Source organism: Prionailurus bengalensis, chromosome B1, assembly GCF_016509475.1.
Source record: "Prionailurus bengalensis isolate Pbe53 chromosome B1, Fcat_Pben_1.1_paternal_pri, whole genome shotgun sequence".
NCBI classification, from domain to species: Eukaryota; Metazoa; Chordata; class Mammalia; order Carnivora; family Felidae; genus Prionailurus; species Prionailurus bengalensis.
The window spans coordinates 120,870,947-120,894,818 of NC_057344.1; the positions used below are offsets into that span (position 1 = coordinate 120,870,947).

The 23,872-nt window shown below is 35.4% G+C and overlaps 1 protein-coding gene across 2 annotated transcripts in view; it reads right to left on the bottom strand.

Moving 5' to 3' along the window:
* The window catches only part of BANK1 (B cell scaffold protein with ankyrin repeats 1), a 308,779-nt gene that overhangs the window by 226,736 nt on the left and 58,171 nt on the right, over nt 1-23,872 (bottom strand). For both annotated transcript variants that reach the window (XM_043571701.1, XM_043571693.1), the window contains exon 3: nt 1,181-1,335. In XM_043571701.1, the coding sequence (XP_043427636.1) occupies nt 1,181-1,335 (155 nt within the window). The remainder of the gene's footprint in view (nt 1-1,180; nt 1,336-23,872) is intronic.

Below are 23,872 nucleotides of genomic sequence, written 5' to 3' on the forward strand. Positions count from 1 at the left end.
CCAGAGGGTTTTTTTTTTCTTTTTTGTGTTGATTTTACCTCCTTGAGAATAATTCTCATTTCTGTTTATTACAGTTTTTTATATTTACTTCTGTCTCTTCCACTGTTTCTGACTCACTCAGAGCCACAGGTTCTGATTGTTCAGCCTGTCCTCCCTCAAGTTCCTGAGTCCTTTAAGCGAGTTGTAATTTTTCTTTGCCTGGCTACATGTGTTGGTTCCCTCAAACGTGAATGATTCAGTTCCTGGAGTCTCTAAGGTAGTGTCAAAGAAGTTGTTGTTTCTCTGGAATGAACAGCATAATCGCTTAAAACAATGATTCTTCTGCTTAAGTAACAGGTCTAGGGGTGAAGGGATTAGACTTTGCCCAACTGCACAGAAAATTCGGCTTCCCCCAAGACTGCTAATACCAGCAAGATTGGGGGTTCTCTTCCTAAAGACACTCCTAGCAGACAGACAATCGCAACCCCTGTCATTGAGTGGCATACATCCACTGGCTTCTACCAGAAGGATCCTTTCATGCAACTCCTAAGGCTCAGGAGTGTCTTTGGCTTGTCCCACTGAAGGACAACACAGACATTGAGGGTCACTGTCTGGAGATTATGGAGACACAGATTCAGGCCAAGCTCTACCAGTGTGCTTATTTTAGTAGTCCATTTCAATGAAGACTTAGCAGGAAGGCATGTATTCATATAGTCACCTTCTCAGAAGCCCACACTACATTCCTTGCTCCATTATACTTCTGTTCCTGAAAGGACCAACTCTTCCAACTCTTACGATATTTCCACTTAATAATGCAGGCCTTTAATATATGTTTAATAATTGAAAAACTGGTGATATTAGAAAATAAGTGTTTTCAAATTCTATTCAAGAATATGTTTTTACTTATGGGAATAAAATTCTTGGTCTGGTTAAAATGAAATAAAAAATTCTTAAGTAGCTTTATATATATAGCAATTATATATCTTTTTGCAATGTGCCAAATAACATTTGATAAAATGAAGCTTTCATATATTCTCTAATATTTAACTACTCAACAAATATTTACCAAATACCTACTAATGGCCAGAGAGTGTTTTGGATTCTGAGGACACAGCCATGAACAAAGTATCCAACCATCTTAGAGCCCACATTCTGTTATGAAAACAAGAGAGCCACTTAAATAACAAAGTTTCTTACTGACCTCACATGGAATTTCAGCAGGAAGCACAATTGCCTGTGGTATGGTATCTCTTGAAGCTTTTGATAATTCTTCAATTTCCTGTCTCTTACTTATTTCCCCAGAATGATCCACTTTTAGGTCTGTTGGAATATTGACCTCAAGGTAGTCATCAGAACCTGGAGAAAAGTACATGAATGTGAACTACATCACAATTATAATATAGTTAAGGTCATATTATTCCATCCATTGTTTTAAAGACTAATTGTTAAACAATCAATTGGATTAATATATGGGACAACAGAACTGAGTTGAAAATAACTGAACCAATGTTAATAATTAAAATAACACTTCACAATTTAACTGGTATTATTATAACTTTAGTGACTAATCTAAACCAACTACATATGTTCACCTACTAGTTTAAGGTTCCCCCCGAAAAAAAAATCCAACCACCATGTAATATTTTTTCTTAACATTAAATTAACACACCTGAAAAAGATGGAACTATCTCTTTTCAATGACTGTAAGGAAATTTATTTTATTTTAAATGAGAACAATTATTTGTACTTCAAAAAGATTTCTAATTTTTTTTAATATATGAAATTTATTGTCAAATTGGTTTCCATACAACACCCAGTGCTCATCCCAAAAGGTGCCCTCCTCAATACACATCACCCAGACCCCCACCCCCCCATCAACCCTCAGTTCGTTCTCAGTTTTTTAGAGTCTCTTATGCTTTGGCTCTCTCCCACTCTAACCTCTTTTTTTTCTTCCCCTCCCCCATGGGTTCCTGTTAAGCTTCTCAGGATCCACATAAGAGTGAAAAAGATTTCTAATTTTAAAAACAAAAAAGCAAAATTGGGAAATGTCACTTTATAAACTAGTATTTCTGCACAACACTGGTTTAAGAGTGAAATATCAGTATTCATCCAAATGTTGATATGTTCTGTGAAAAGTGTGTTCTATACCAAAAAACTGGCTTTCTTTATGGCAGCATTACTAGAACAGTGAAATATGTTAATGTGAGTTTCAATCTTAAGGGGAAAGGATATTTGATTTTTTTTTTAACATTTAGTAATTTAGCATTTGGTCTTAGTCATTAAAACATGTTTTTCTATTGAAGAAAAACACGTTGTGTTAAGAGTGAAGGATAATTTTTTTTATTACTCAATATTTCAAAGCCCAAATGCCTCTCATTAGAGTACAGACCAATGTGGCTGAAACTGAGTCTCTAACAACTAGATCACATCTGTAAGCTCTTAAGTCAACCCCAAAAGTATTCCTAAATCCACAAAGAAGATAATTGGGGAAAAAAAGAAACTAGCCCCTGATAGCTAGAAACCGCCCCAAGACTGTGTAAAAACCTTGGTGTTGGCTGGGAGCTGGCCCAGTGTCCTAGTGAAATCAACAATTTCACAGAAATCAGACATGGCCACTCTGCCTCCATGGTGGGTCAAGTCGGGGGTGAGAACACTTTGTAGTCTCTGAATCCAAGCGAAAACATGAGCACTGCCTAAATCACAAAGAAAGACCAAACATCCCAAATCCTAGCTCCTGTCACTAGCTATCACTTCTTTACCAATTTCAGCCTTTGTCTCTTTTTCTCTTGCCCTCTAGTTAGGGTAACCTACTCCTCTCAGTTTTCCTGGGAATTTTCCTGGTTTGGGCACTGACATGTTGTATCCTAAGAACCCCTTCAGTCTCAAGCATACTGGGACAGTTGGTCACCTTATTTTGGAAAAAGATCACTAATATACCAAATCATAACATTACAATTGCTTTTTGACAGCAAGCAAACTACAGCAAAACCCTGCTTTCTTGAAACCTTCCTCAAATCACTTAACAAACCTAAATCCTACAGTAAGTCTTTTCTAATAGTCATATTGAGATGGCCCATGGTTCTCCATGGTGTGCCTTCTCTTCATTGCAACTAACAAAAAGTCCAAATAGTTCAAGTGCAGGTGTGTTCCTAGTGGTTTGTGGCTAAAGGACACTGACAGGATAAAAAGGAAGAAGAGTCAAAGGCAGTATAGATGGAAGTAGCTAGAATTTGGTTATTTTACCCCCAAAAAAGTGAAGTTGCCAGTTTCACATAGGTAATTCTGTCAGTGAAACAGAATAACAAAAAGACATGCCCTCTAGAGAGGAACATCCGCATGCCACATCTAAGAAAGAGAGTGGTTTTTCTGGTGTTGTTCTGTCTTATGAAAGTTGCAGAATAAAACCAAAAAAAATCTGGGATTTCCAGATTTTTCTTAGTACTAAGGCTATAAAAATAGCCTTTATTTCTTTAACAATTTCATAAACGGTTTCATTTTCTTTCTGTCTCTGTCTGTGTCTCTCTCTGTCTCTCTTTCTCACACACGCGCGTGCACACACACACACACACACACACTCACACACTCACATCCCAGAACAGTGAAAGGTTGTTTTGAACTGGCTCGATCATTTTGTGAATTGATGAAAGAGCAAGGAAACCATTTTATTTAACACACTTTAGAAGAAGGGGGTGTAAATTATTCTAGCACAGCAGCATCTAGATGTTTTCTGCTAATTCCCCTGTGGTATTAGGTTAAGAAGAGCTATTTTATTTACCCTGAGGACATAATCATGACTATACAAAAAGATTTATCTCCATGAACCTTCACAGAATCACTGTTTATACTGCAGAAAATTGGAAGCAGTTTAAGCAATAAGGGACTAGATAAAAATCTGCACTGTGAAAAAGATACTGTCGCCAATAAAAACTCTATCAGAGTATTTACTGATAAGAAACAGGTCCGTAATATAACTGAAAAAGTTTCAAGTTATGAAATTATCAATTTAGTAGGTTCTTATTTTAGTAAAATAAGAAGTATAGGACTTCTGGTTTCAGGTTCCACATGTAAGGAGCTTTGGAAATCAACACTCCTCCTAACAAAAAGCTGAACTGACTGAAAAATCACCAGTCTTCTTTGATGCTTAAGAAAGGGGTGGACTTAGAACAAACTGCTGTCCCCCAAATTGGAGAGACAGTCAGGGAAGTACAGGGAGTCTCAACTTACAGAGTAGACTTAGGACTGCAAACCACCCAGGAACCAGTGCCGGGGTAGGAAAACCACAACTGTAATTGATGCTCAGTGTGGACAAGTCTGAGAGTTAAAAACTGCAAAGGAATCCAGCTGAAGGAGGGCCTCCACATTATTTTGAGATTTACCTCCAGGAGCTTGACTAGATTCCCACGGAAAATATTAGAGAAAATTCCCCTCCTGCTGCTGGCAGGGGGAGGGGAAAAGAAATCATTTTGAAATACTCCATAGCACTCTGTTCTTCTAAGAAAGGTTTGTCCTCAGGGCAGACTGGTTAATGACAGCCTAATCTACTGGGGTATTCTCAGAGTCTAAGTGACCTGGGGATGAGAAATACCCAACAGCAGCCCTCTGTAGCCATGTTGTCCCACATAAAAGGGGTGGAAACTAAGGCAGTCTCATGAAGTTCATGGTTCAGAGCTATAGGTTCACTAAATGACTAAAACCTAACTAAGCATAGGACTCTAGAAAGCTTCCCCTCCCCCACATCTCAGAACCACATTACCAAAAGCCTATTTATAGCAGTTCCTTTTACCTAGTACATCATATCTATTGAGAAAAATGACAAGGCATATCAAAAGGCCAAAAACCAAATTTGATTAGACAGAGTAAGCATCAAAACCAGACAGGGCAAGGATGTGGGAATTATCGGACTGGGAATTTAAAACAGCTCTGATTTAATATGCTAAGGGCTCTAATGTATGAAGTAGACAGCATGCAAAACAGATGGGTAATGTAAACAGAGTAATGGAACTCCTACAAAAGAATCAAAAAGAAATGCTAGAGATTGAAAATACTGTAGCAGAAATGAAGAATGCCTTTGATGGGTTTATTAGTAGACTGGACATGATTGAGGAAAGAATCTCTGAGCTAGAGAATACATCAAAGCAAACAAACAAAAAAACCCTAAAAACAAACAAACAAAAAAACTGAAAAGAATATCCAAGGACTGTGAGACAACTACAATAGTGTAACATACATGTAATGGGAATACTAGAAGTAGAAGAAAAAAAAAGAAACAGAAGAAATATTTCAAAGAATAATGACTGAGAATTTCTCCAAACTAATGTTAGATATCAAATAAAAATACACCTAAGGATACTGCCTTCAAACTGCAGAAAATAGGGCACCTGGGTGGCTCAGTGCGTTAAGCGTTTGAAGTTGGCTCAGGTCATGATCTCACAGTTCTGATGTCAGGCTCTGTGCTGACAGCTCAGAGCCTGGAGAATATATTCAAATTCTGGGTCTCCCTCTCTCTCTGCCCCTACTCTGCTCTCTCTCTCTCTCTTTCTCACGTGTGTGTGTAAAAATAAACATTAAAAAAATTTTAAACTGCAGAAAATCAAAGATAAATAAAAAATCCTAAATGACCTAGAGGAAAAAAAACCTTACATGTAGAAAAACAAAAACAAGAATATTTGAATTCTCCTTAGAAACTACGTAAGCAAGAAGAGAGTAGAGTGAAATCTTTAAAGTGTAAAAGAAATAAACCACAAAAACAAAATTCTGCACCCTATGAAATTATCCTTTAAAAGTGAAAAAGAAATAAAAACTCTCTGGGATAGCCAAACATTAGGATAATCCGTTGCTAGTAACTGCTGCCACCTTCAAGAGAAGATAAAAGAAGATTTTTAGAAAGAAGGAAATAATATAGGTCAGAATCTCTGATCTGCATAAAGAAAAGAATCAAAGAAGAAATAACTGAAGGTAAAATAAAAACATTTATTTTTCTTAATGATGATTGATCTAACAAATAACAATTTGTCCAAAATAATAATAACAACGGTGTATTTGAGTATGTATGCTTGTGTGTGTGTGTGTGTGTGTGTGTGTGTGTGTATAACTTAAGGTATATTATATATATTACAGATAAAAATGACAGCAGTGATAAAAAGGATGGAAGGGAGGAATTAGGATTATTTTCTTATTATAAGGTTATTATACTATCTGTGAAGTAGTATAGTGTAATTTGAAAGTGGACTTCAATTAGTTGTAAATGTATATTGAAACTCTAGGAAAACCACTTAAAAAGTGACAAAAAAGAATAACTGATATACTAAAAAGAGAGAGGAAATGGAATCAAATAAAATGTTTAATTAAAATCACAAAAGATAGATGAAGAGTGGAAGACAAAAATAGGAACAAAGAACAAGGGCCAAAAAAAAAAAAAAATACCAGTAACGAATATGGCATCAATCCAACTATATCAGTAATCACTTTGAATGTCAATGATCTACATGCGCCAATAAAAAGACAGAGATTGCAGAGCAGATCAGAAAATGAGACATAACTATATTTTGTATACTAGAAATCCACTTTAAATATAAAGGTATATAATGCTTAATAGTAAATGGATAGAGAAAAATATACCATGCTAATACTAATCAAAGGAAAAGAGGAGTAGCTATATTAATTTCAGACAGAGCAGACATAAAAGTAAGGAAAGTTATCAGGGATAAAAAAGACATTATGTAATGATAAAGGGGTCAATTCTCCAAGAATACTTAACAATTCTTAATGTGCCCATGCCTAACAACAGAGCATCAAGCTGTGTGAGGCAAAAACTAACAGAACTGCAAATGAATCCACTCTCATGGTTAGAAAATTCAATACATCTCTCTCAGAAACAGATCCAGCGGGCAGAAAATCAGTAAGGGTATAACTGAACTCAATAATACCACCAACAAACTGCATATAATTAATATCTATAGATTAATTCATTCAACAACAAAGGAATACATATTTTTCTCACACTCACATGGAACATGAACCAAGATAGACCACATTTTGGGCCACAAAACACATTTTAACAACAACAACAAAAAAAGCATACAATGTCTGCTCTCAGTCTACAAAGGATTAAACTATAAATAAATAACTGAAAGATAACTGGAATATCCCCAAATATATGGAGATTAAACATACTTCTAAATAACATAGAGGTCAAAGAATAAATTTGAAAAAAGAAATTGCAAAAATATTTTTAATCATAATGAAAATGAAAGTACAACTTATCAAAATGTGTGAAATGCAGCGGAAACAGTACTTAGAGGGAAATTTACAGTATTGAGTGCATGTATTAGAAGAGAAGAAAGGTCTAAGACCAAATCCAAGTTTCTGTCTTGAGAAACTAAAAAAATGAAGATGAAATTGAATACTAAGTAAGCAGATAAAAAGAACCAATTAGAGCAGAATTAGAGTAGAAATCAATGAAACTGAAAACAGGAAATTGATAGGAAAAAATTAAGAAACTATAAGTTGGTTCTTTGCAAAAACCGGTAAAATTGATAAGCTGCTAGCCACACTTACTAAAGAGAGAAAAAGAGACAGAGAGAGAGAGAAGACACAAATTACTAACATGAGAAATAAAATAAGGGGAGGGAACAGCACTGTAAATCCCATGGACATTATAAGGATAATAAAAGAATACTAAAATAACTCTATGTCCACAAATTTGGTAACATAGATGAAATGGACTAATTCCTGGAAAGACATAATCTCCCTAATCTCACACAAAAAGACATAGATAATAGGAATAGGTCTATAGCTTCTTTGTATTAAAGAAATTGAATCAATAATTAATAAATAACCTTCCAAAGCAAAAAACCACCAGGCCCTGATAGGTTAACTAGTGAATTCTACAAAACATTTAAGGAAAAAAATATACCAATTCTCTACAACTGCTTTCAGAGGTTAAAAGCAGAGGTACTATGTCCTAACTCATTCTACGAGGCCAGATTTACCCTAATACCAAAATATTACAAGAAAGAAAGAATATTGAAAGACATTATAGAAAAGATATTACAAGAAACCATAGACCAATCTCTCATGAACATAGACACAAACATCCTCAACAAAATATTAGCAAGTTGAATCCAATGAAGAATGAAGAGAATTATACACCATGACCAAGTGAAATTTATCCCAGTTATTCAAAGTTGTTAAACGTGCAAAAATTAATTAACAACCAACCATCACATCAACAGACTAAACAGTAAAAACAATCATATGATCAAATCAATAGATGCAGAAAAAGTATTTGACAAAATCTAATGCCAAGCATTAATAAAAACTCTCAGTAAACCAGCAATAGAGGGAAACTTTTCCAATTTGATAAGGATTATCTACAGGAACCCTAGAGCTAACATCATGTTTAATGTGAGAAACTCCAAGCTTTCCCATTAAGATTATTTAGAAGGCAAGAAGGTCCCTCTCACTATTACTCTTCATCATTTTACTGGAAGTTCTTGCTAATGCAATTAAGGCAAGAAAAGGAAACAAAACACAGATTTACAAGGAAGACATAAACTGTCTTTGTTGGGAGAAATACGATTGTCTACCTTGTAAATCCAAAAGCACCGACAAATTCCTGAAACTACTAAGCGATTATACAAGGTTGCAAGATATATAGCTCATATGCAAAAAAGTAATTGCTTTTCTATATGCTAACAAGTGAAATTTGAAAAAAAAATCAATACCATTTGCAGTAGCACCCCTCAAAATTAAATACTTAAGTATACATTTAACAAAATACATACAAGTGCTATATGATGAAAACTACAAAACTCTGATGAACAAAATCAAATAAGAACTAAAAAATGGAGAGATAGTCTATGTTCATGGATAGGAAGACTCAGTAGTGTCAAGATGTCAGTTTTTCTCAACTTAATCTATAGATTCAATGCAATTCCAATCAGAATCTCAGCAAGTTATTTTATAGATATGGACAGATTGATTGTAAAGTTTATATGGAGAGGCAAGAGACCCAGAATAGCCAACTCAATATGGAAGGAGAGCAAAGTTGGAAGAATGACACTATACAACCTCAACATTTACAACAATCAAGATAGTGTGGTCTTGGGGTGCCTGGGTGGTTCAGTTGGTGGGGTGTCCAACTTCGGCTCAGGTCATGATCTTGTGGTTCATGAGTTCGAGCCCTGCGTCAGGCTCCATGCTGACAGCCCAAGCCTGGAGCCTGCTTCGGATTCTGTGTCTCCCTCTCTCTCTCTGCTCCTCCTCAATTCGCGTTCTGTGTCTCTCTCTCAAAAGTAAATAAACATTAAAAAAATTTAAAAAAAAAAGAAAAGATAGTGTTGTCTTGGCAAAAGAACATACAAACAGAAGATTAGAACAGAAAAGAGAGCTGTTCAGAATAGAGAGCTGAGCTGAGAAATAGAGCTACATAAAAATGGTGTTTGGATCTTTGACTAAGGAGCAAAGGCAATACAGTGGAGCAAAGGCAGTCTATTCAAAAAGTGGTGCTAGAACAACTGGAAATCTACATGCAAAAAAAATGCATCTACATATAAACATTACACCCTTCACAAACACTAACTCAGAATGGATTATAGACCAAAATTTATGATGCAAAACTATAAAACTCGAGTATGGTGGTGCCTGTTTAGATATAACACCAAAGACATGATCTATGAAATAAGTAATTAATAAGCACGACTTCATTAAAATGGAAAAAAAAACTACAAAAGACAATAATATCTAGAGAATTATAAGATAAGCCATACACTGGGAGAAAATATTTGCAAAAGACATATATAATAAAGGACTATTCTGCAAAATATACAAAAAAACTCTTAAACTCAACAATAAGAAAATGACCAAACACATTAGAAAATAAGCCAAAAAACTTAACAAATACCTCACCAAAGAAGATATACGGGTAGCAAATGGGCATATGAAAAGATGCTCTGCATCATATGTAATCAGGTAAATGAGAAATTAAAAAAAATACAATGAGCACTACATATCTAATAGAACAGCCAAAATCTGAACACTAAAAATATCAAATATTAGTGAGGATTTGGAGCAACATGAACTCTCATACATTGCTGATGAGAATGCAAAATGGTACAGCCATTTTTGAAAACAGTTTGGTGGTTTCTGGCAAAATTAAACATAGTCTTACCATGTAATTCATCAATCGTGCTGTTTGGCATTTACCCAAATCATTTACACAAAAACCTGAACATGGATTTATATAGCACAGCTTTATATGAATATATATATAATATGAATTTATATGAATTGCCAAAACTTGGGAGCAACCAAGATGTCCTTAAGTAGGTGAATGGATAAACTGTGGTACATCCAAACAATGAAATATTATTTAGAGCTAAAATGAAATGAGGTATCAAACAATGAAAGGACATAGAAGAAACTTAAATGCATATTACTCAGTGAATGAAGTCAGCCTGAAAAGATTACATACTGTATTATACCACCTATATGGCATTCTGGAAAAGGCAAAACTATAGAGGCAGTAAAAAGATAAGTGGTTGCCAGGAATCTTGGGTAGGGTGGGGAGATGAATAGGGAGAGCACAGAAGATTTTTGGGACAGTGAAAATATTTTGTATGCTATCATAATGATAGGTACTTGTCATTATACATTTGTCCAAACACATAGATCATACAACACCAAGAGTATATCCTAAAGTAAATTATGGATTTCAGGTAATTATGATGTGTCAATGTAGGTCCATCCTTAAATGGTAAAAGCTGTACCATTCTGGTGAGTGATGTTGATAATGAAGGTAGCTATGCATGTTGCAGGGGTGGGGTGCAGGCAGTATATCATCTCTGTATCTCCCTCTCAATTTTGATGTGAACATAAAACTGCTCTAAAAAAATAGTCTTTTAAAGAAACGATACATATACAGAACTATGTGGTACAGATTCAAAATATATTCTTGAATGCATAAGAATACACTGGCATATATATATATGTATATACATATATATACACACAAATATATGTATATTACATATGTAATATATACATATACAAATATAATATACATATATGTATATATTACATGTATATATACATATTCCACAAATATCAAGAGTAGTTATTTATGACTGGAGGGGTTATTGGTAATTTTATTATATATATTAATAATAATATTAACTAAAAATATCTCATACATAATATGTATTTTTCTATAATGAAAATGTATTTGTTTTATAGACCGAACTATATAAACATTCCTCAAATAATTGAATTATTTAAATTATCAAGAATAATTGATGAATAAAATGAACTGATCAAGATTACATTCTGAGCACATGGTCCTCTACCCCTCCTCTGCACATGTAAATGAAATAATAGAAAAGATTATTTTCCTTATGGGTCATGACATAAAAATGGATAGAAAAACACTGCTCTGCAATTAGTATGTGAAATACTATACTACACTATACAGATTTTCACAAATCACCTCTATGTTAAAGTGATCTAAGCAATTCCAAAAGATATTGTCTAGAAGAATGACTCTTCTCTTTCAAAATGAATTTAATATTAGGCAAAAATAATAACAGATAGCTTAAGGCAAGATAACTTTGTATTTTTTTTAACAACTAGTAAAATTGCATTGCAGACTTAGTAAATAGTAAAACATCATAAAATAGTAAAGCACTAGAAAATAAACTTTCCTTTATGAATTAAGTCACAAAAACTGGTATATACGTAATTTTTAAAACTTCTCATGTGCTTTCAAAACAGACACCCTTTAATAATATCTTTTTTTTCAAAGAAAAATCTTTAGCATAGACTTTTAAAATTTTGTTTCTATGTATCTGTCAATTGATTAAATCCTCATGTGGCATGAGGACAGGTTTTCGAATAATCAACAAAACTAAGGATTGAAAAAAAAAGTGGAATCTTTTTTTTAAAAAAATTTTTTTTAATGTTTTATTTATTTTTGAGACAGAGAGAGACAGAGCATGAGAAGGGGAGGGGCAGAGAAAGAGGGAGACACAGAATCTGAAGCAGGTTCCAGGCTCTGAGCTGTCAGCACAGAGCCCGAGGCAGGGCTCAAACTCGCGAATGGGGAGATCATGACCTGAGCCGAACTCGGACGCCCAACTGACTGGGCCACCCAGGCTCCCCAAAAAGTGAAATCTTTTATTTCTATCATGTTTGAATTGCTTTTGTTACACTGATTTGAAAAAAATAAAAAAAGTTATTCCTAAATGCCCAAAGACTCTTCAAATCTAACAATCATTCATAGAGAAACCAAAGATTCACTTTTCATCACAAATGATTTGGAAACAACAACAGAAATTAATCTAGAAGAAATATACCTACTGCAAATAAAACCCTCTTGTCCTTCCATGTAACCTTGGGAAAAGTAATATGTACTATGAGCTTCAATGTCCTCAATTATTTAACAGGGTAAATAGTGCCTTTCTTGTTGGACTATTTTCAATACATTTAGTAATATGTATGATGTGCCAGGCCTAAAATAGACATTCAATATTAGTTTACTTCTCTTTTTTCTGATTTCTTGTATCAAAATGAATAAAACCAATGTTTTATATTTTCAAAATATTCTAAATCAATCTTTCTCAATATATAATCCAACTATTATTAGAAAGGACTGCATCATTTCCCTGAAATTTCAACAAGTGAACATCATTGTTTTTGTCAGATTTATAATCTTGGTAAATGATTCTATGATCACAATGCTGCTGATTTTACTAAGTATGCTTAAGACAGTATAGAATCTAGCATGCTTCTCTGGAGTTTTAATTATCATACCCAAGACTATAGTACTCTCCACCATTCAGGTAAGTAAACACATATTTCCACAAGAAATTAAAAAAACAAATGTACTGTACAAAGAGATGTAATTTTCACCAACATATTAGTCTAGTCAGTAGCATTCTTAAACAATCTTTGTTGTATGTTGTACATTATAATGGACACTAAATAAGAAATATTTTGGGGCGCTTGGGTGGCTCAGTCGGTTAAGCATCTGACTTTGGCTCAGGTCATGATCTCGTGGTCTGTAAGTTTGAGCCCCATATCAGATTCTGTGCTGACAGCTCAGAGCCTGGTACCTGCTTCAGATTCTGTGTCTCCCTTTCTCTCTCTGCCCCTCCCCTGCTCACACTCTTTCTCTGTCTCTCTCTCTCAAAAATAAATAAACATTAAAAAATAAATTAAAAAAAAATTTTTAAAAGGTACCTCTGCTTCAGTCAGTAAAACTCTAAAAACAGGAGCAGAACAAAGCTAGAGAAAATCACCATAGCATAGAAAGCACTAAGCTTGCCTCTTTTCCTACACATTTTCATTATTTATGTTTTCTGAGAGTTGCTAAGGCAGTTTTAGTTTTTAGTTATATTATCAACATTGTCTCCTACAACTGGATATATGAAGCACTGAGATAAAGGAACTGAAAGGCCAGATAATGAAACAAACTCTAATTATATCCTCTCTGAAGAGCTTCAACATGTATTAAGATAATCCCTTTAAGTAGACTGTCCAGAATGAAATAAAGTCAAGATATGTTGAATAAGACTGCAAACAAAACTGACCATCAGATTTTCATTCATTATCTTTAGGGAATAACATTGTAAAGTTTTTAATCTATTTGATTGCTATATTTTCAAAATCTAGGCTACAAGAAAATTTTGTGTATGAACTGATCATTCTAACTTCAAGTGTTAAATTATATGTGGGACATATAATTCATGAGTAGAGAGATGGTTGGGTTTTTTTTTTTTTGTCTTATGAAATATCCCATTGAAATATCTAGGATATGGTAATGCACGATCAAACGTGACATATTCAGCAATTTGCCAGTTTGTTATCCTTTTCTTACAATAAAAAAGAAAAAAGCATAGACAATTTGAATAGAGATTCATAGAATATATAGTCAGAGCAGTGCTCTATATAAAGTTGCAATAGCATGAGACAATTTTTGTTGTTACCTGAATAAAAAAAGTGTATGTATATGTATACACACACGCACATATATAGATATACATACATATATGTAAGTGTATATTTATGTACAAATATACTATTTGCATTTGTACAAATATACTATTTGTACATATATATGTAACATGACAAGAAAAATCACTATTATCTTAACTGATTATTTCTGAGAGGTGGGAATAAAAGTCACTATGAAAATTTTCTTTTTCGTTCTTTATAATATACTTTCAACAACCCATAAATACTAATTTGCTAGTCACCAGATAAAAATGAACATCAAAAAATTATTAATCATTTTTATTGGATAAGAGGACAGTAGCAATCTTATTTTTCATAATCAAATTTATGTATGTTTTACAAAAGTAATAAATATTCATTGTATGTAATTTAGAATACACAAAAAGAAGAAAGTGAAATCACCTATACTTTCATTTCCTAGAGATTCAACTCCAGTTACCTTTTTGATACATATTCTTTTAGCCTTCGTTTGAAGAACGCAAATGCGTATTTTTAAAAAAGTAAAATGAGACAATCTTGTATGTATTTATTCTATTAGGTATAATAATAATGCTTTATATGGGCATACCTTGGAGATACTGTGGGTTCAGTTCCAGACCACTGCAAAGCGAATATTGCAAAAAGGCAAGTCAAATAATTTTTGGTTTACTAGTGCATATAAAACTTATACTATACAGTGGTCTGTAAAGTGCGTAATAGCATTATGTCTTTACAAAAGTACATACCTTAATTTAAAAAAATACTTTATTGCTAAAAAATATTGACCGTTATATGTGCTTTCAATGAGTCATAATCTTTTGCTGGTAGAGGGTCTTGCCTTGATGTTGATGGCTGCTGACTGATCAGGGGTGGGGTTGCTGAAGGCTGGTATGACTGTGGCAATTTCTTTCTCTCTCTTTTTTTTTTATTTTAGAGAGAGAGAGAGTGCACGCGTGAGTGGAAGAGAGGTACAAAGGAAGGGAGAGTAAATCTCAAGCAGTAAATCTCATGCTCCGTGCGGAGCCCAACATGGGGCCCGATCCCATGACCCTGGAATCATGACTTGAGTTGAAATCAAGAGTTGGATGCTCAACCGACTGAGCCACCCAGGTGCCCTTGTGGCAATTTCTTAAAATAACACAACAATGTAGTTTACCATGTCGATTTGTTCTTCCTTTCACAAATGCTTTCCCTCTAGCATGTGATGCTGTTTGATAACATTTTACCCATAACAAAACTTTTTCCAAATTGGATTTAATCCTCTTAAACCCTGCTGCTGGTTCATCACTTAAGTATAGGTGATATTCTAAATTCTTTGTTGTCATTTCAACAACCTTCACAGCCATATTCATCAAGAGTAGGTACCATCTCAAGAAACCACTTTCTGGGGCGCCTGGGTGGCTCAGTCGGTTGAGCGTCTGACTTCGGCTCAGGTCATGATCTCACACTCCATGGGTTCGAGCCCCGCGTCGGGCTCTGTGCTGACAGCTCGGAGCCTGGAGCCTGCTTCAGATTCTGTGTCTCCCTCTCTTTCTCTGCCTCTCCCCTGCTCATGCTCTGTCTCTCTCTGTCTCAAAAATAAATAAATAAAAAAAACAAAAAAAACATAAAAAAAAAAAGGAAACCACTTTCTTTGCTCATCCATAAGAAGTGACTCCTCATCCATTCAAGTTTTATCATGAGATTGCAGCAATTCAGTTACACCTTCAGGCTCCACTTCTAATTCTATTTGTCTTGCTGTTTGCATCACAACTGTAGTTATTTCCTCCACTGAAGTCTTGAACTTCTCAAAGTCATCCATGAGGGTTGGAATCAACTTCTTCTAAACTCCTGTTAATGTTGATGTGATATTCCAATGACTTACAGACGTTCTTAATGGCATATAGAATGATGAACCCTTTCCAGAAGGTTTTTAATTTACTTTGCCCAGATCCATCTACAGCCTTAAGAAATGTATTTGTTAAATCAGAGGGCTTGAAAGCCAAAATTTCTACTTGATCTATGGGCTATATATTGGATGTCGTGTTAACAGGCATGAAAACATTAATCTCATTGCATAACTCCATCAGAAATCTTGGGTGACCAAATTCATCATCAGTGAGCAGTAATATTTTGAAAGGAATCTTTTATTCTGAGTCATAGGTATCAACAGTGGGCTTAAAATATTCAGTAAACCATGTATAGACAGATGTGCTGTCATCAAGGCTTTGCTGTTCCATTTATAGAGTACAGATAGAGTAGATTTCACACAATGCTTAAGGACCAGAGACTTTTTGGAATGGTAAATGAGCATTGGCTTTAACTTAAAGTCACTACATTACCTCCTTAACAAGAGAGTCATCCTGTCCTTTGAAGCTTTGAAACCAGGCACTGACTTCTCTTCTCTAGCTATGAAAGTCCTAAATGGCATTTTCATTTAATAAAAGGTTGTTTCCGGGTGTCTGGGTGGCTCAGTTGGTTGAGCTTCTGACTCTTGATTTCAGCTCAGGTCATGATCTCACAGTTCTTGAGTTTGAGCCCTGCATTGGGCTCTGCACTATGTCAGTGTGGAGCCTGCTTGGAAGTCTCTCTCGCTCTCTCTGCCTGTATCCCACATACGTGCATTCTCTCTCTCTCAAAATAAATCAACCATAAAATTAAAAAAAAACAATAAAAGGTCATTTCATCTACATTGAAATTGTGTAGTGTAGCCACCTTTATTCACAATCTTCACTACGTTTTCTGGAGAAGTTGCTGCGGCTTCTACATCAGCATTTGCTGCTTCACCTTGCATTTTGATGTTACGGAGATGGCTTCTTTTCTTAAACCTCATGAACCAACCTCTGCTAGCTTCTGACTTTTCTTCTGCAGCCACCTCACCTCTTTCAGCCTTCATAGAATTGAAGAGGCCTTGCTCTAGGTTAGGTTTTGGCTTAAGGGAATGTTATGGCTGGTTTGACCTTCCACACAGAATACTAAAAATTTCTCCATATCAGCAATAAGGCTGTCTCAGTGTCTTATCATTTGTGTGCTCACTGGAGTAGAACTTTAAATTTCCTTCAAGAACTTTTCCTTTGCATACACAACTTCACTAACTGGCACCAGGGGCCTACCTTTCAACCAACCTATCTGGGTTTTCTCACTAAGTTTAATTATGTATAGCTTTTAAATTTAAGTGACAGACATGTACCTCTTCCCTTTATTTGAACACTTAGAGGTCACTGTAGGGTTACTAGTTGGCCTAATTTCAATAGGGTTTTGTCTCAGGGAATGGGGAGGCTCAAGGAGAGGAAGAGGACGGGGAAGGCCGGGTGGGTGGAGCAGACAGTACACACACAACATTTATCCATGAAGTCCATCATTTTATATGGGTGTGGTTCATGGTGCCCCCAAAGTAATTCCAACAGTAACTTCAAAGATCACTGATCACAGATCAACAAAATAAATACAATAATAATGAAAAAGTTTGAAATGTTGAAAGAATTACCAAAATGTGACACTGAGATACAAAGTCAGCAAATGTTGGAAAAATGGTGCTGATAAGCTTGCTTGATTCAGGGCTGCCCTAAACCTTCAATTTGAAAAACAAAACAAAACAAAACAAAACACCTCACACTAACTGTGAAGCACAATAAAGCAAAGCACAGTAAAACAGGGGTATGGCTGTATTTCAATGGCTATTTGAAATCAAGATTTTCACGTACATTGTATTTTATTTTAAACACACACATAAAGCTATGATCCCTGTTCAATGCTGGGTTACTGAATTTATGTCAACCATTTGAAACTATTTGCAGAGAATTTTTAAATTCTGTATCAGAAACTTTTCATCACCCATAAATTTTTCAGCCAAACAGAATCTTTTATTCCTCTTATATTACATCTCAAAAATGTGAAGACAATACAGTACCTTGTATCGAAAAGAGTTTTAAAAAATGAAAACTAGATAAAATTAACTCAGGAAGAAAGTACTAGGGCCATAAGTAGTAAATTCAACAGCAAAATCTTAAATTTTACAAATTAAATGATGAAGATCCTCTGATCCTTGTGTAGGAAATAAAATTTCCATAGTGTTTATATATGATTTGAGATTACTCCTCCTCAAGCTTTAAGTAGTTTAACTAGCGAGAAATAACTGTGTGTCCATGTGTGTCTGTGTGTCTGTTTCCTAAGAACACTAATGCTCCACTTGTTGGCTGTTAAGATAAAGGCCACTGTGAGGATCAAGCATTCAGACTGGCCTTCTCAGAGTGGGCCTTAAATATAAAACTGCTGAGTGGAGAACATTCTAGTCATTGGAACCATGCTCCTATCACTCTTTCCTTCAGTCTCCACGAGACTGAGGAAATACCTTATTCATTGTTGAGCACATGACAAATGCTCAACAGTAATTTGTAAAATGGATGAGTTAATATATTTCAATTGGAAATGCCTGAAGAAGATGAGGCTAGGGGAAGTGGATTAAGAGCAGAGAAGTGCCAGCCGCTCTGAAGGATCTGTACGTAATTGTCTTCCTTTTGAAACTAGGGGAACCGCCCACTTTAATGGCAATTCTAATGTTTTTAACTTTGGTATACTGCCTTTGGTACAGGTATTTACACACAGGTACAGATTCGAATGTGGTAGATTTCGGGAGACTACAAAGAAAGGGCCAAGTGCAGGGAAGCAAGAGCAAGGCAAGTGTGTCTAATCGGATTTCCTCAGTGCCTGGGCAGAGAAGGGTATCAGCCTATGGAATAGCTAGACTTGGAGAATGATTCAACGGCTGAAAGAAAACGAGAGAAGCTCCCAGACGGACAAGAACAGGATCCTAGCAAGACAGACTAGAAAGGCACACCCTTCTACAATGCCTAAAAGTTGGAGAGAGTTCTGCCCTTGGAAAGAGTTAGAAAAAAGAGGTTGTATGTTTGAATTACCTAAGTTTAAGTAATGAGAACTGTTTTTTTTTTTAACATCCATGAATGAATAATTAGATTAAATTAAATAATAGAAGCATGAAAAAATATATAAGAATATCACCATTCACTTCAAATTCCACGCCCTTGCCACTGGACTTGAGTTTCTCTTGTATCAATAGTGAGCAAATATATTGCCTTCACAAGTAGATTTAATTCCTGACTTTTCTTCTCCCAATGTAGCAAGGTCAGCCATAAATTACTGTCAGAAAGCTGGAATTTCAGTGATGGTGTTTAGCAAATGAAAAGGAAGCTATAATCAATTCACTGCCTGAAAGGAAGAGAATTTTAAATAGAGATTTGATCTAAATGTTTATGAACGAACTTCCTCAGGATTATTAACAACACCTAACAACTACTGAACATTTACTATGTGTTAAGTAGTGTTCTCAGTGCTTTGCATATATTAACACACTTAAAAAATTTTTTTTAATGTTTATTTTTGAGAGAGAGACACACACACAGAGTATGAACAGGGGAAGGGCAGAGAGAGAGGGAGATACAGAATCCAAAGCAGGCTCAGGGTTCTGTGCCAACGCGGGGCTCGAACCCACAATCTGTTAGATCATGACCTGAGCCAAAGTCAGATGCTCAACCAACTGAGCCACCCAGGCACCCCATATATTAACACACTTACTACCAACTCCTTGAAGTAGGTGATTGTGGGGAATAAGCTTAGGAATTTCCTGAGCTTGCACTGATGGGTTAACAAAGGCATAAACAATAGGAAAGCCATAGGATGCATACACCCAAATCTGGGTAAACAAGACTAGGTAAATAAGACTAGGTAAAGGGGGCAAAGGCCCCTGGTATAGGACAAAGGTAGAGGAATAGGAAATCTCAGGATGATAAACATCCAAGATTCGGTAAACAAGATTAGGTATTCAGGATGGAAGCGCCCCCCACCCCCACCCCCAATTTACTACAATAGCAGAAAGGCGCTTTCAGTGGAAGGAAGGACAAAAAAAAAAAAAAAAAAAACAGGAAAATAGGTCTTTGGACATAGCAGGATGAAGTTGCCCAGAGGGGAGCTAATTAGCAAAAGAAAGGTGCCTTGTTGACCCTGAGGTAGTATGCACAGTCCTTCTGGTCCCCCAGGCCAGTTCAGGTAAACAGAGGTGACCCTCATGTCTGCTGTAAACAACCTTCTGCCCAGCACCAGAAGTTTGTTTTGTATTGACCCAAATCCCTAACACCGCATATCTTCAAAACCCCCTTCCCCCCATGCCCATGAGTTAATGTTCACGGTTTCATTATCTCTTTGTGCATGCCCATCACACTTGTAAGCCTTCTGATCTTAATAAAAATGGAGCAAGGACCCTTACTCTGGGCTGTTGCCTCTTCCAGGACATTAGCCTCTCTCGCATTTCAATCCTGCATCTGCTCTCTGCCGGACAGGAGAGAACTCCAGACCCAGAGTCTCCGACAGGTGAAAGTATCATCCTCATTTTATAAATTCATTTGTTCTTTGAACAAATATTTATGAAGCCCTAACTATGTGCCAGGTGTTGTGCAGGATACTGAGGTAAGCCTTCCTTCCCAGCCTTGAAATCTAATGTGGATGGAGGCAAACAATACCTGAGTCAAAAGCTGAGAGCAGCAGATGTTGAGAAATGCTGGTGAGTGAATTAAAGCCAGGAAGCCTAAAGGTACTTTAAGGAGATGGAGTAGGCGTTGCTGTTTTAAATGAGGAAAATAAGGGTCTGGGCAGTGAATTAAGTCTTCTAAGGCCACATTGCTAGTTACCGCTGAAGACAAAGAGGAAAGTAGCTAGTCAGACTTCAGAGACCCCTAATCACTATACTCTACCGTCTCTCCACCCACAGTGAAATCATACATATGGCAATTTATCACAGGGATGATCTGATAGAATCAAAGACACAAATTTTCAGAGCTGTTAAAAACAACATATGGTCCAAAACTCCAGTGAAAATGTCTAAGCATTAATTCTTGCGATAGCATAAGAGTGTACTCCATTTGACATTAAATTGATGTTCCAATTAGGATCGCTAATTTACATAGAAATGGCAGTTCATGTGTGAGTGTGTGTTTACCAGTCTTGATGCTCACTGAATTATCTCACAAGAATGTTTTATTTTACAAAGAATTCCCAGGAGCAGTTTAGGTGTTGTTGGATTGACTCTTGCTGCCAGAGAAAATGACTCTTTTTATAATGCCAAACATGTGGAATCATTATCAACAGGTAATGACGATTCTTCTCCATCTAAATTGGATTTGAAGGAGAAAGAAACATTTCTGATTTTTTTTCTTTGAAGTATCTTCAAATTCTTTACAATTATCTAAGAGCCGGGCTTGAACTATGTTAGCAAACTTTCCTTGCTGTTTTTTAAAAATGTCTCCCAGCATTTAACATATTTTAAATAGCAATTGACATCTTAACCTGATATAGCTAAGACTATTTCCATAAAGCAGCAGAGACTCTGTATCTGAGGATTTTATTTTAACTTACAAATTAAGTAAAAAAATTCTAATGCTATAGGTAAATAATTTTAGGATGTGTTATACCTTTTAGTTTCATGTTTTCTTGTGAATAGACAAAATGACCTTGATATTGCCTGCTTTCATATAAAAACAATGATACTTTCAGTAATACTTTCACTTTCTCAGAAATATTATATACAAGCATGACTTTTCCTCACCTTGAATAAAAATCATAGAAATTGAATCTACCCACCTTTGATGCAAAAATAGGTTTTACTTTTTCCCTCATTTATTCAGTGAGATATATTAAAATGAGAAATAAATGTTTGCAGTTAGGTCTAAAAGTTTCTTTTTGAGGGAAGGCTTGCCTTGTTGACAGATAAGCCCTAAAAAGAAGTCTTTTTGGGTTGAGGTAAAAATAAGAGGTAACATGTTGAGTTCGGACTAAGTCTGAAATATCCTAGGTAGAGATTTATATACATAATTTCCTTTTATCCTCACAATTATCCTAAGAGATGCATACTATTATTTTCTGATTTTACTGACGAAGAATTGAGTTTTTAAAGGTCACAGGTCACAGACCTGGGGTCAAAACTTTGACTCCAAACACTGCACTCTTGGCCACAGGGTTCTACTTTGCACGAAAGAGAAAACACTCTTTGCTGATTCACATACATCGTTCCCATCCCCAGCTTCACACACAAGAAGTCTAGCAAGTGGGCCTCATCAGCTGACTTGATTCTGTTAAGAGCTAAGAAAAGCGTCACGACCCACTTTGTTTGCTCCATCTGTGACAATGCTCTACTCCCTTGCAGCCATTTGAATCTTCTCCCCAGTTCCTGAATATAACCATAATCTTTCATTCTTTCAGGTATGCTCTTTCCTTTTTGCCTGTTGTACCTAGTCCTGTTTTTCCTCCTAATTAATTTTCAACTCTTTTATCAATGGTTACTCCCAGTGGAAGACTTTTCCCAACTTCCCCATAAGCATAGCTCTTGGGATGTACTGTATATCATTAGAAAGTGTCACATGGATCATATTATTTACATATTATTTATTTTCCTCTCTCTTTCATTAGATAGTGAGCTCTTGATAGTAGAAACTGATAATCTCTGTTCCTACCTCAACTTCAGGTGACTACCAAAGACTGGCCACATAGTAGAAACTCAATAAACATCAGTTGGCTAAAACCATCATTTAGTAGAAAATCAACCAAGCTAAAGGGGAAAACATGTATTGAGAAAGAAGGATCCTTATAGCCAATACATTATTTCAAAGGAAAATCATGTAAAATTGAGTAATGAAGAAAAAGAAATAAGACAGGTGTCTCACAAATGATCATAGAAAGTGAGGGCAGATATTAGACATAGAAAATATGACTTTTCTGGGCTATGGAATAAGCATTCCTTATATCTAAATGACTTCAGAACTATGAAAAAATTCTTAATATCTAAATGTAACAATAAAGGAGAAAACGAACGCTTGATTCTAATGTTTCAATTAGCAATGTGGGAATACATTCTGAAAATCAAAAGGCTAATACAAAGAAATTGTCTAAGTGCATGATGATCAGAGAAATTTGGTATGATTAATATGCATATAAAGAAGGCATTATGTGTACCATTTTATGTTGTTGAATCTGTTAATATGATAGAATATTTATCATAGAAAGTACAAAATAGGGAAGTAATAGTGATAAGGAAACATGAAAACAGTTCTTATTATAATAAAATGAGATCGATGAGGGAGGTACACATACTCAGAAGATAGTAGGTCAGAAAAAGTGAGTAATATTTTTTTTTTATCAGCGATTTTGAAATATGATACCTAACATGAAAAAGCATACATTTTGGATAAAAAAAGGAAATGTTTCGAATGGAAAATTCAGAAACGTATTTACTTTAGAAGTTTTAATTTTTAAAAGTATTGCTATACCGGTTCAGACAGGAAAATGTTCTAAAGCTCGCTCAGCGTGAGAAAGATAACTGGAATTGAAGAATTACGTAAGTCAAGATGCAGGGCCTAAGACACAAATATGTCACATCCTAACACTCCTATTAAATTTAGAATTTGGAAGTGCTTTATGAAACTTCAGCCTCTCCCCACAAATGAAGATAGAGATGATGGGGAAGGAGAAGATTCACCGCCGGTGACAGGATAGCCTCAGCAAAGCTCATTCTAGTTACTGCTTTTTACAATAGTCAGTAGTGTACAGTAGTACTCTAGTTACAGAGTTTTCATCCCAAACTCTGAAATGTAAAGACCTAGACATTTTAAGAATATTCTGATTAGAGCTGAGTATGCATACATCTAAAAAGTTCAAAATGGTCTGACATTCCCAAAGTACCCTAAAAGTTATTTTTTAAAAATCGACCCAGATTTCTTCACTAGTGGAGATTTATTGGAAATGCGGGGGCTGGAAGTATCTGGTCCACCAGTTCTGTCATTTTCTTACCCTCCTGTTTGTATTTTTACCTGAAAATCAGAATGGTACAAGTGTCTGGACCTCACTGGTTTTGTGACAATTA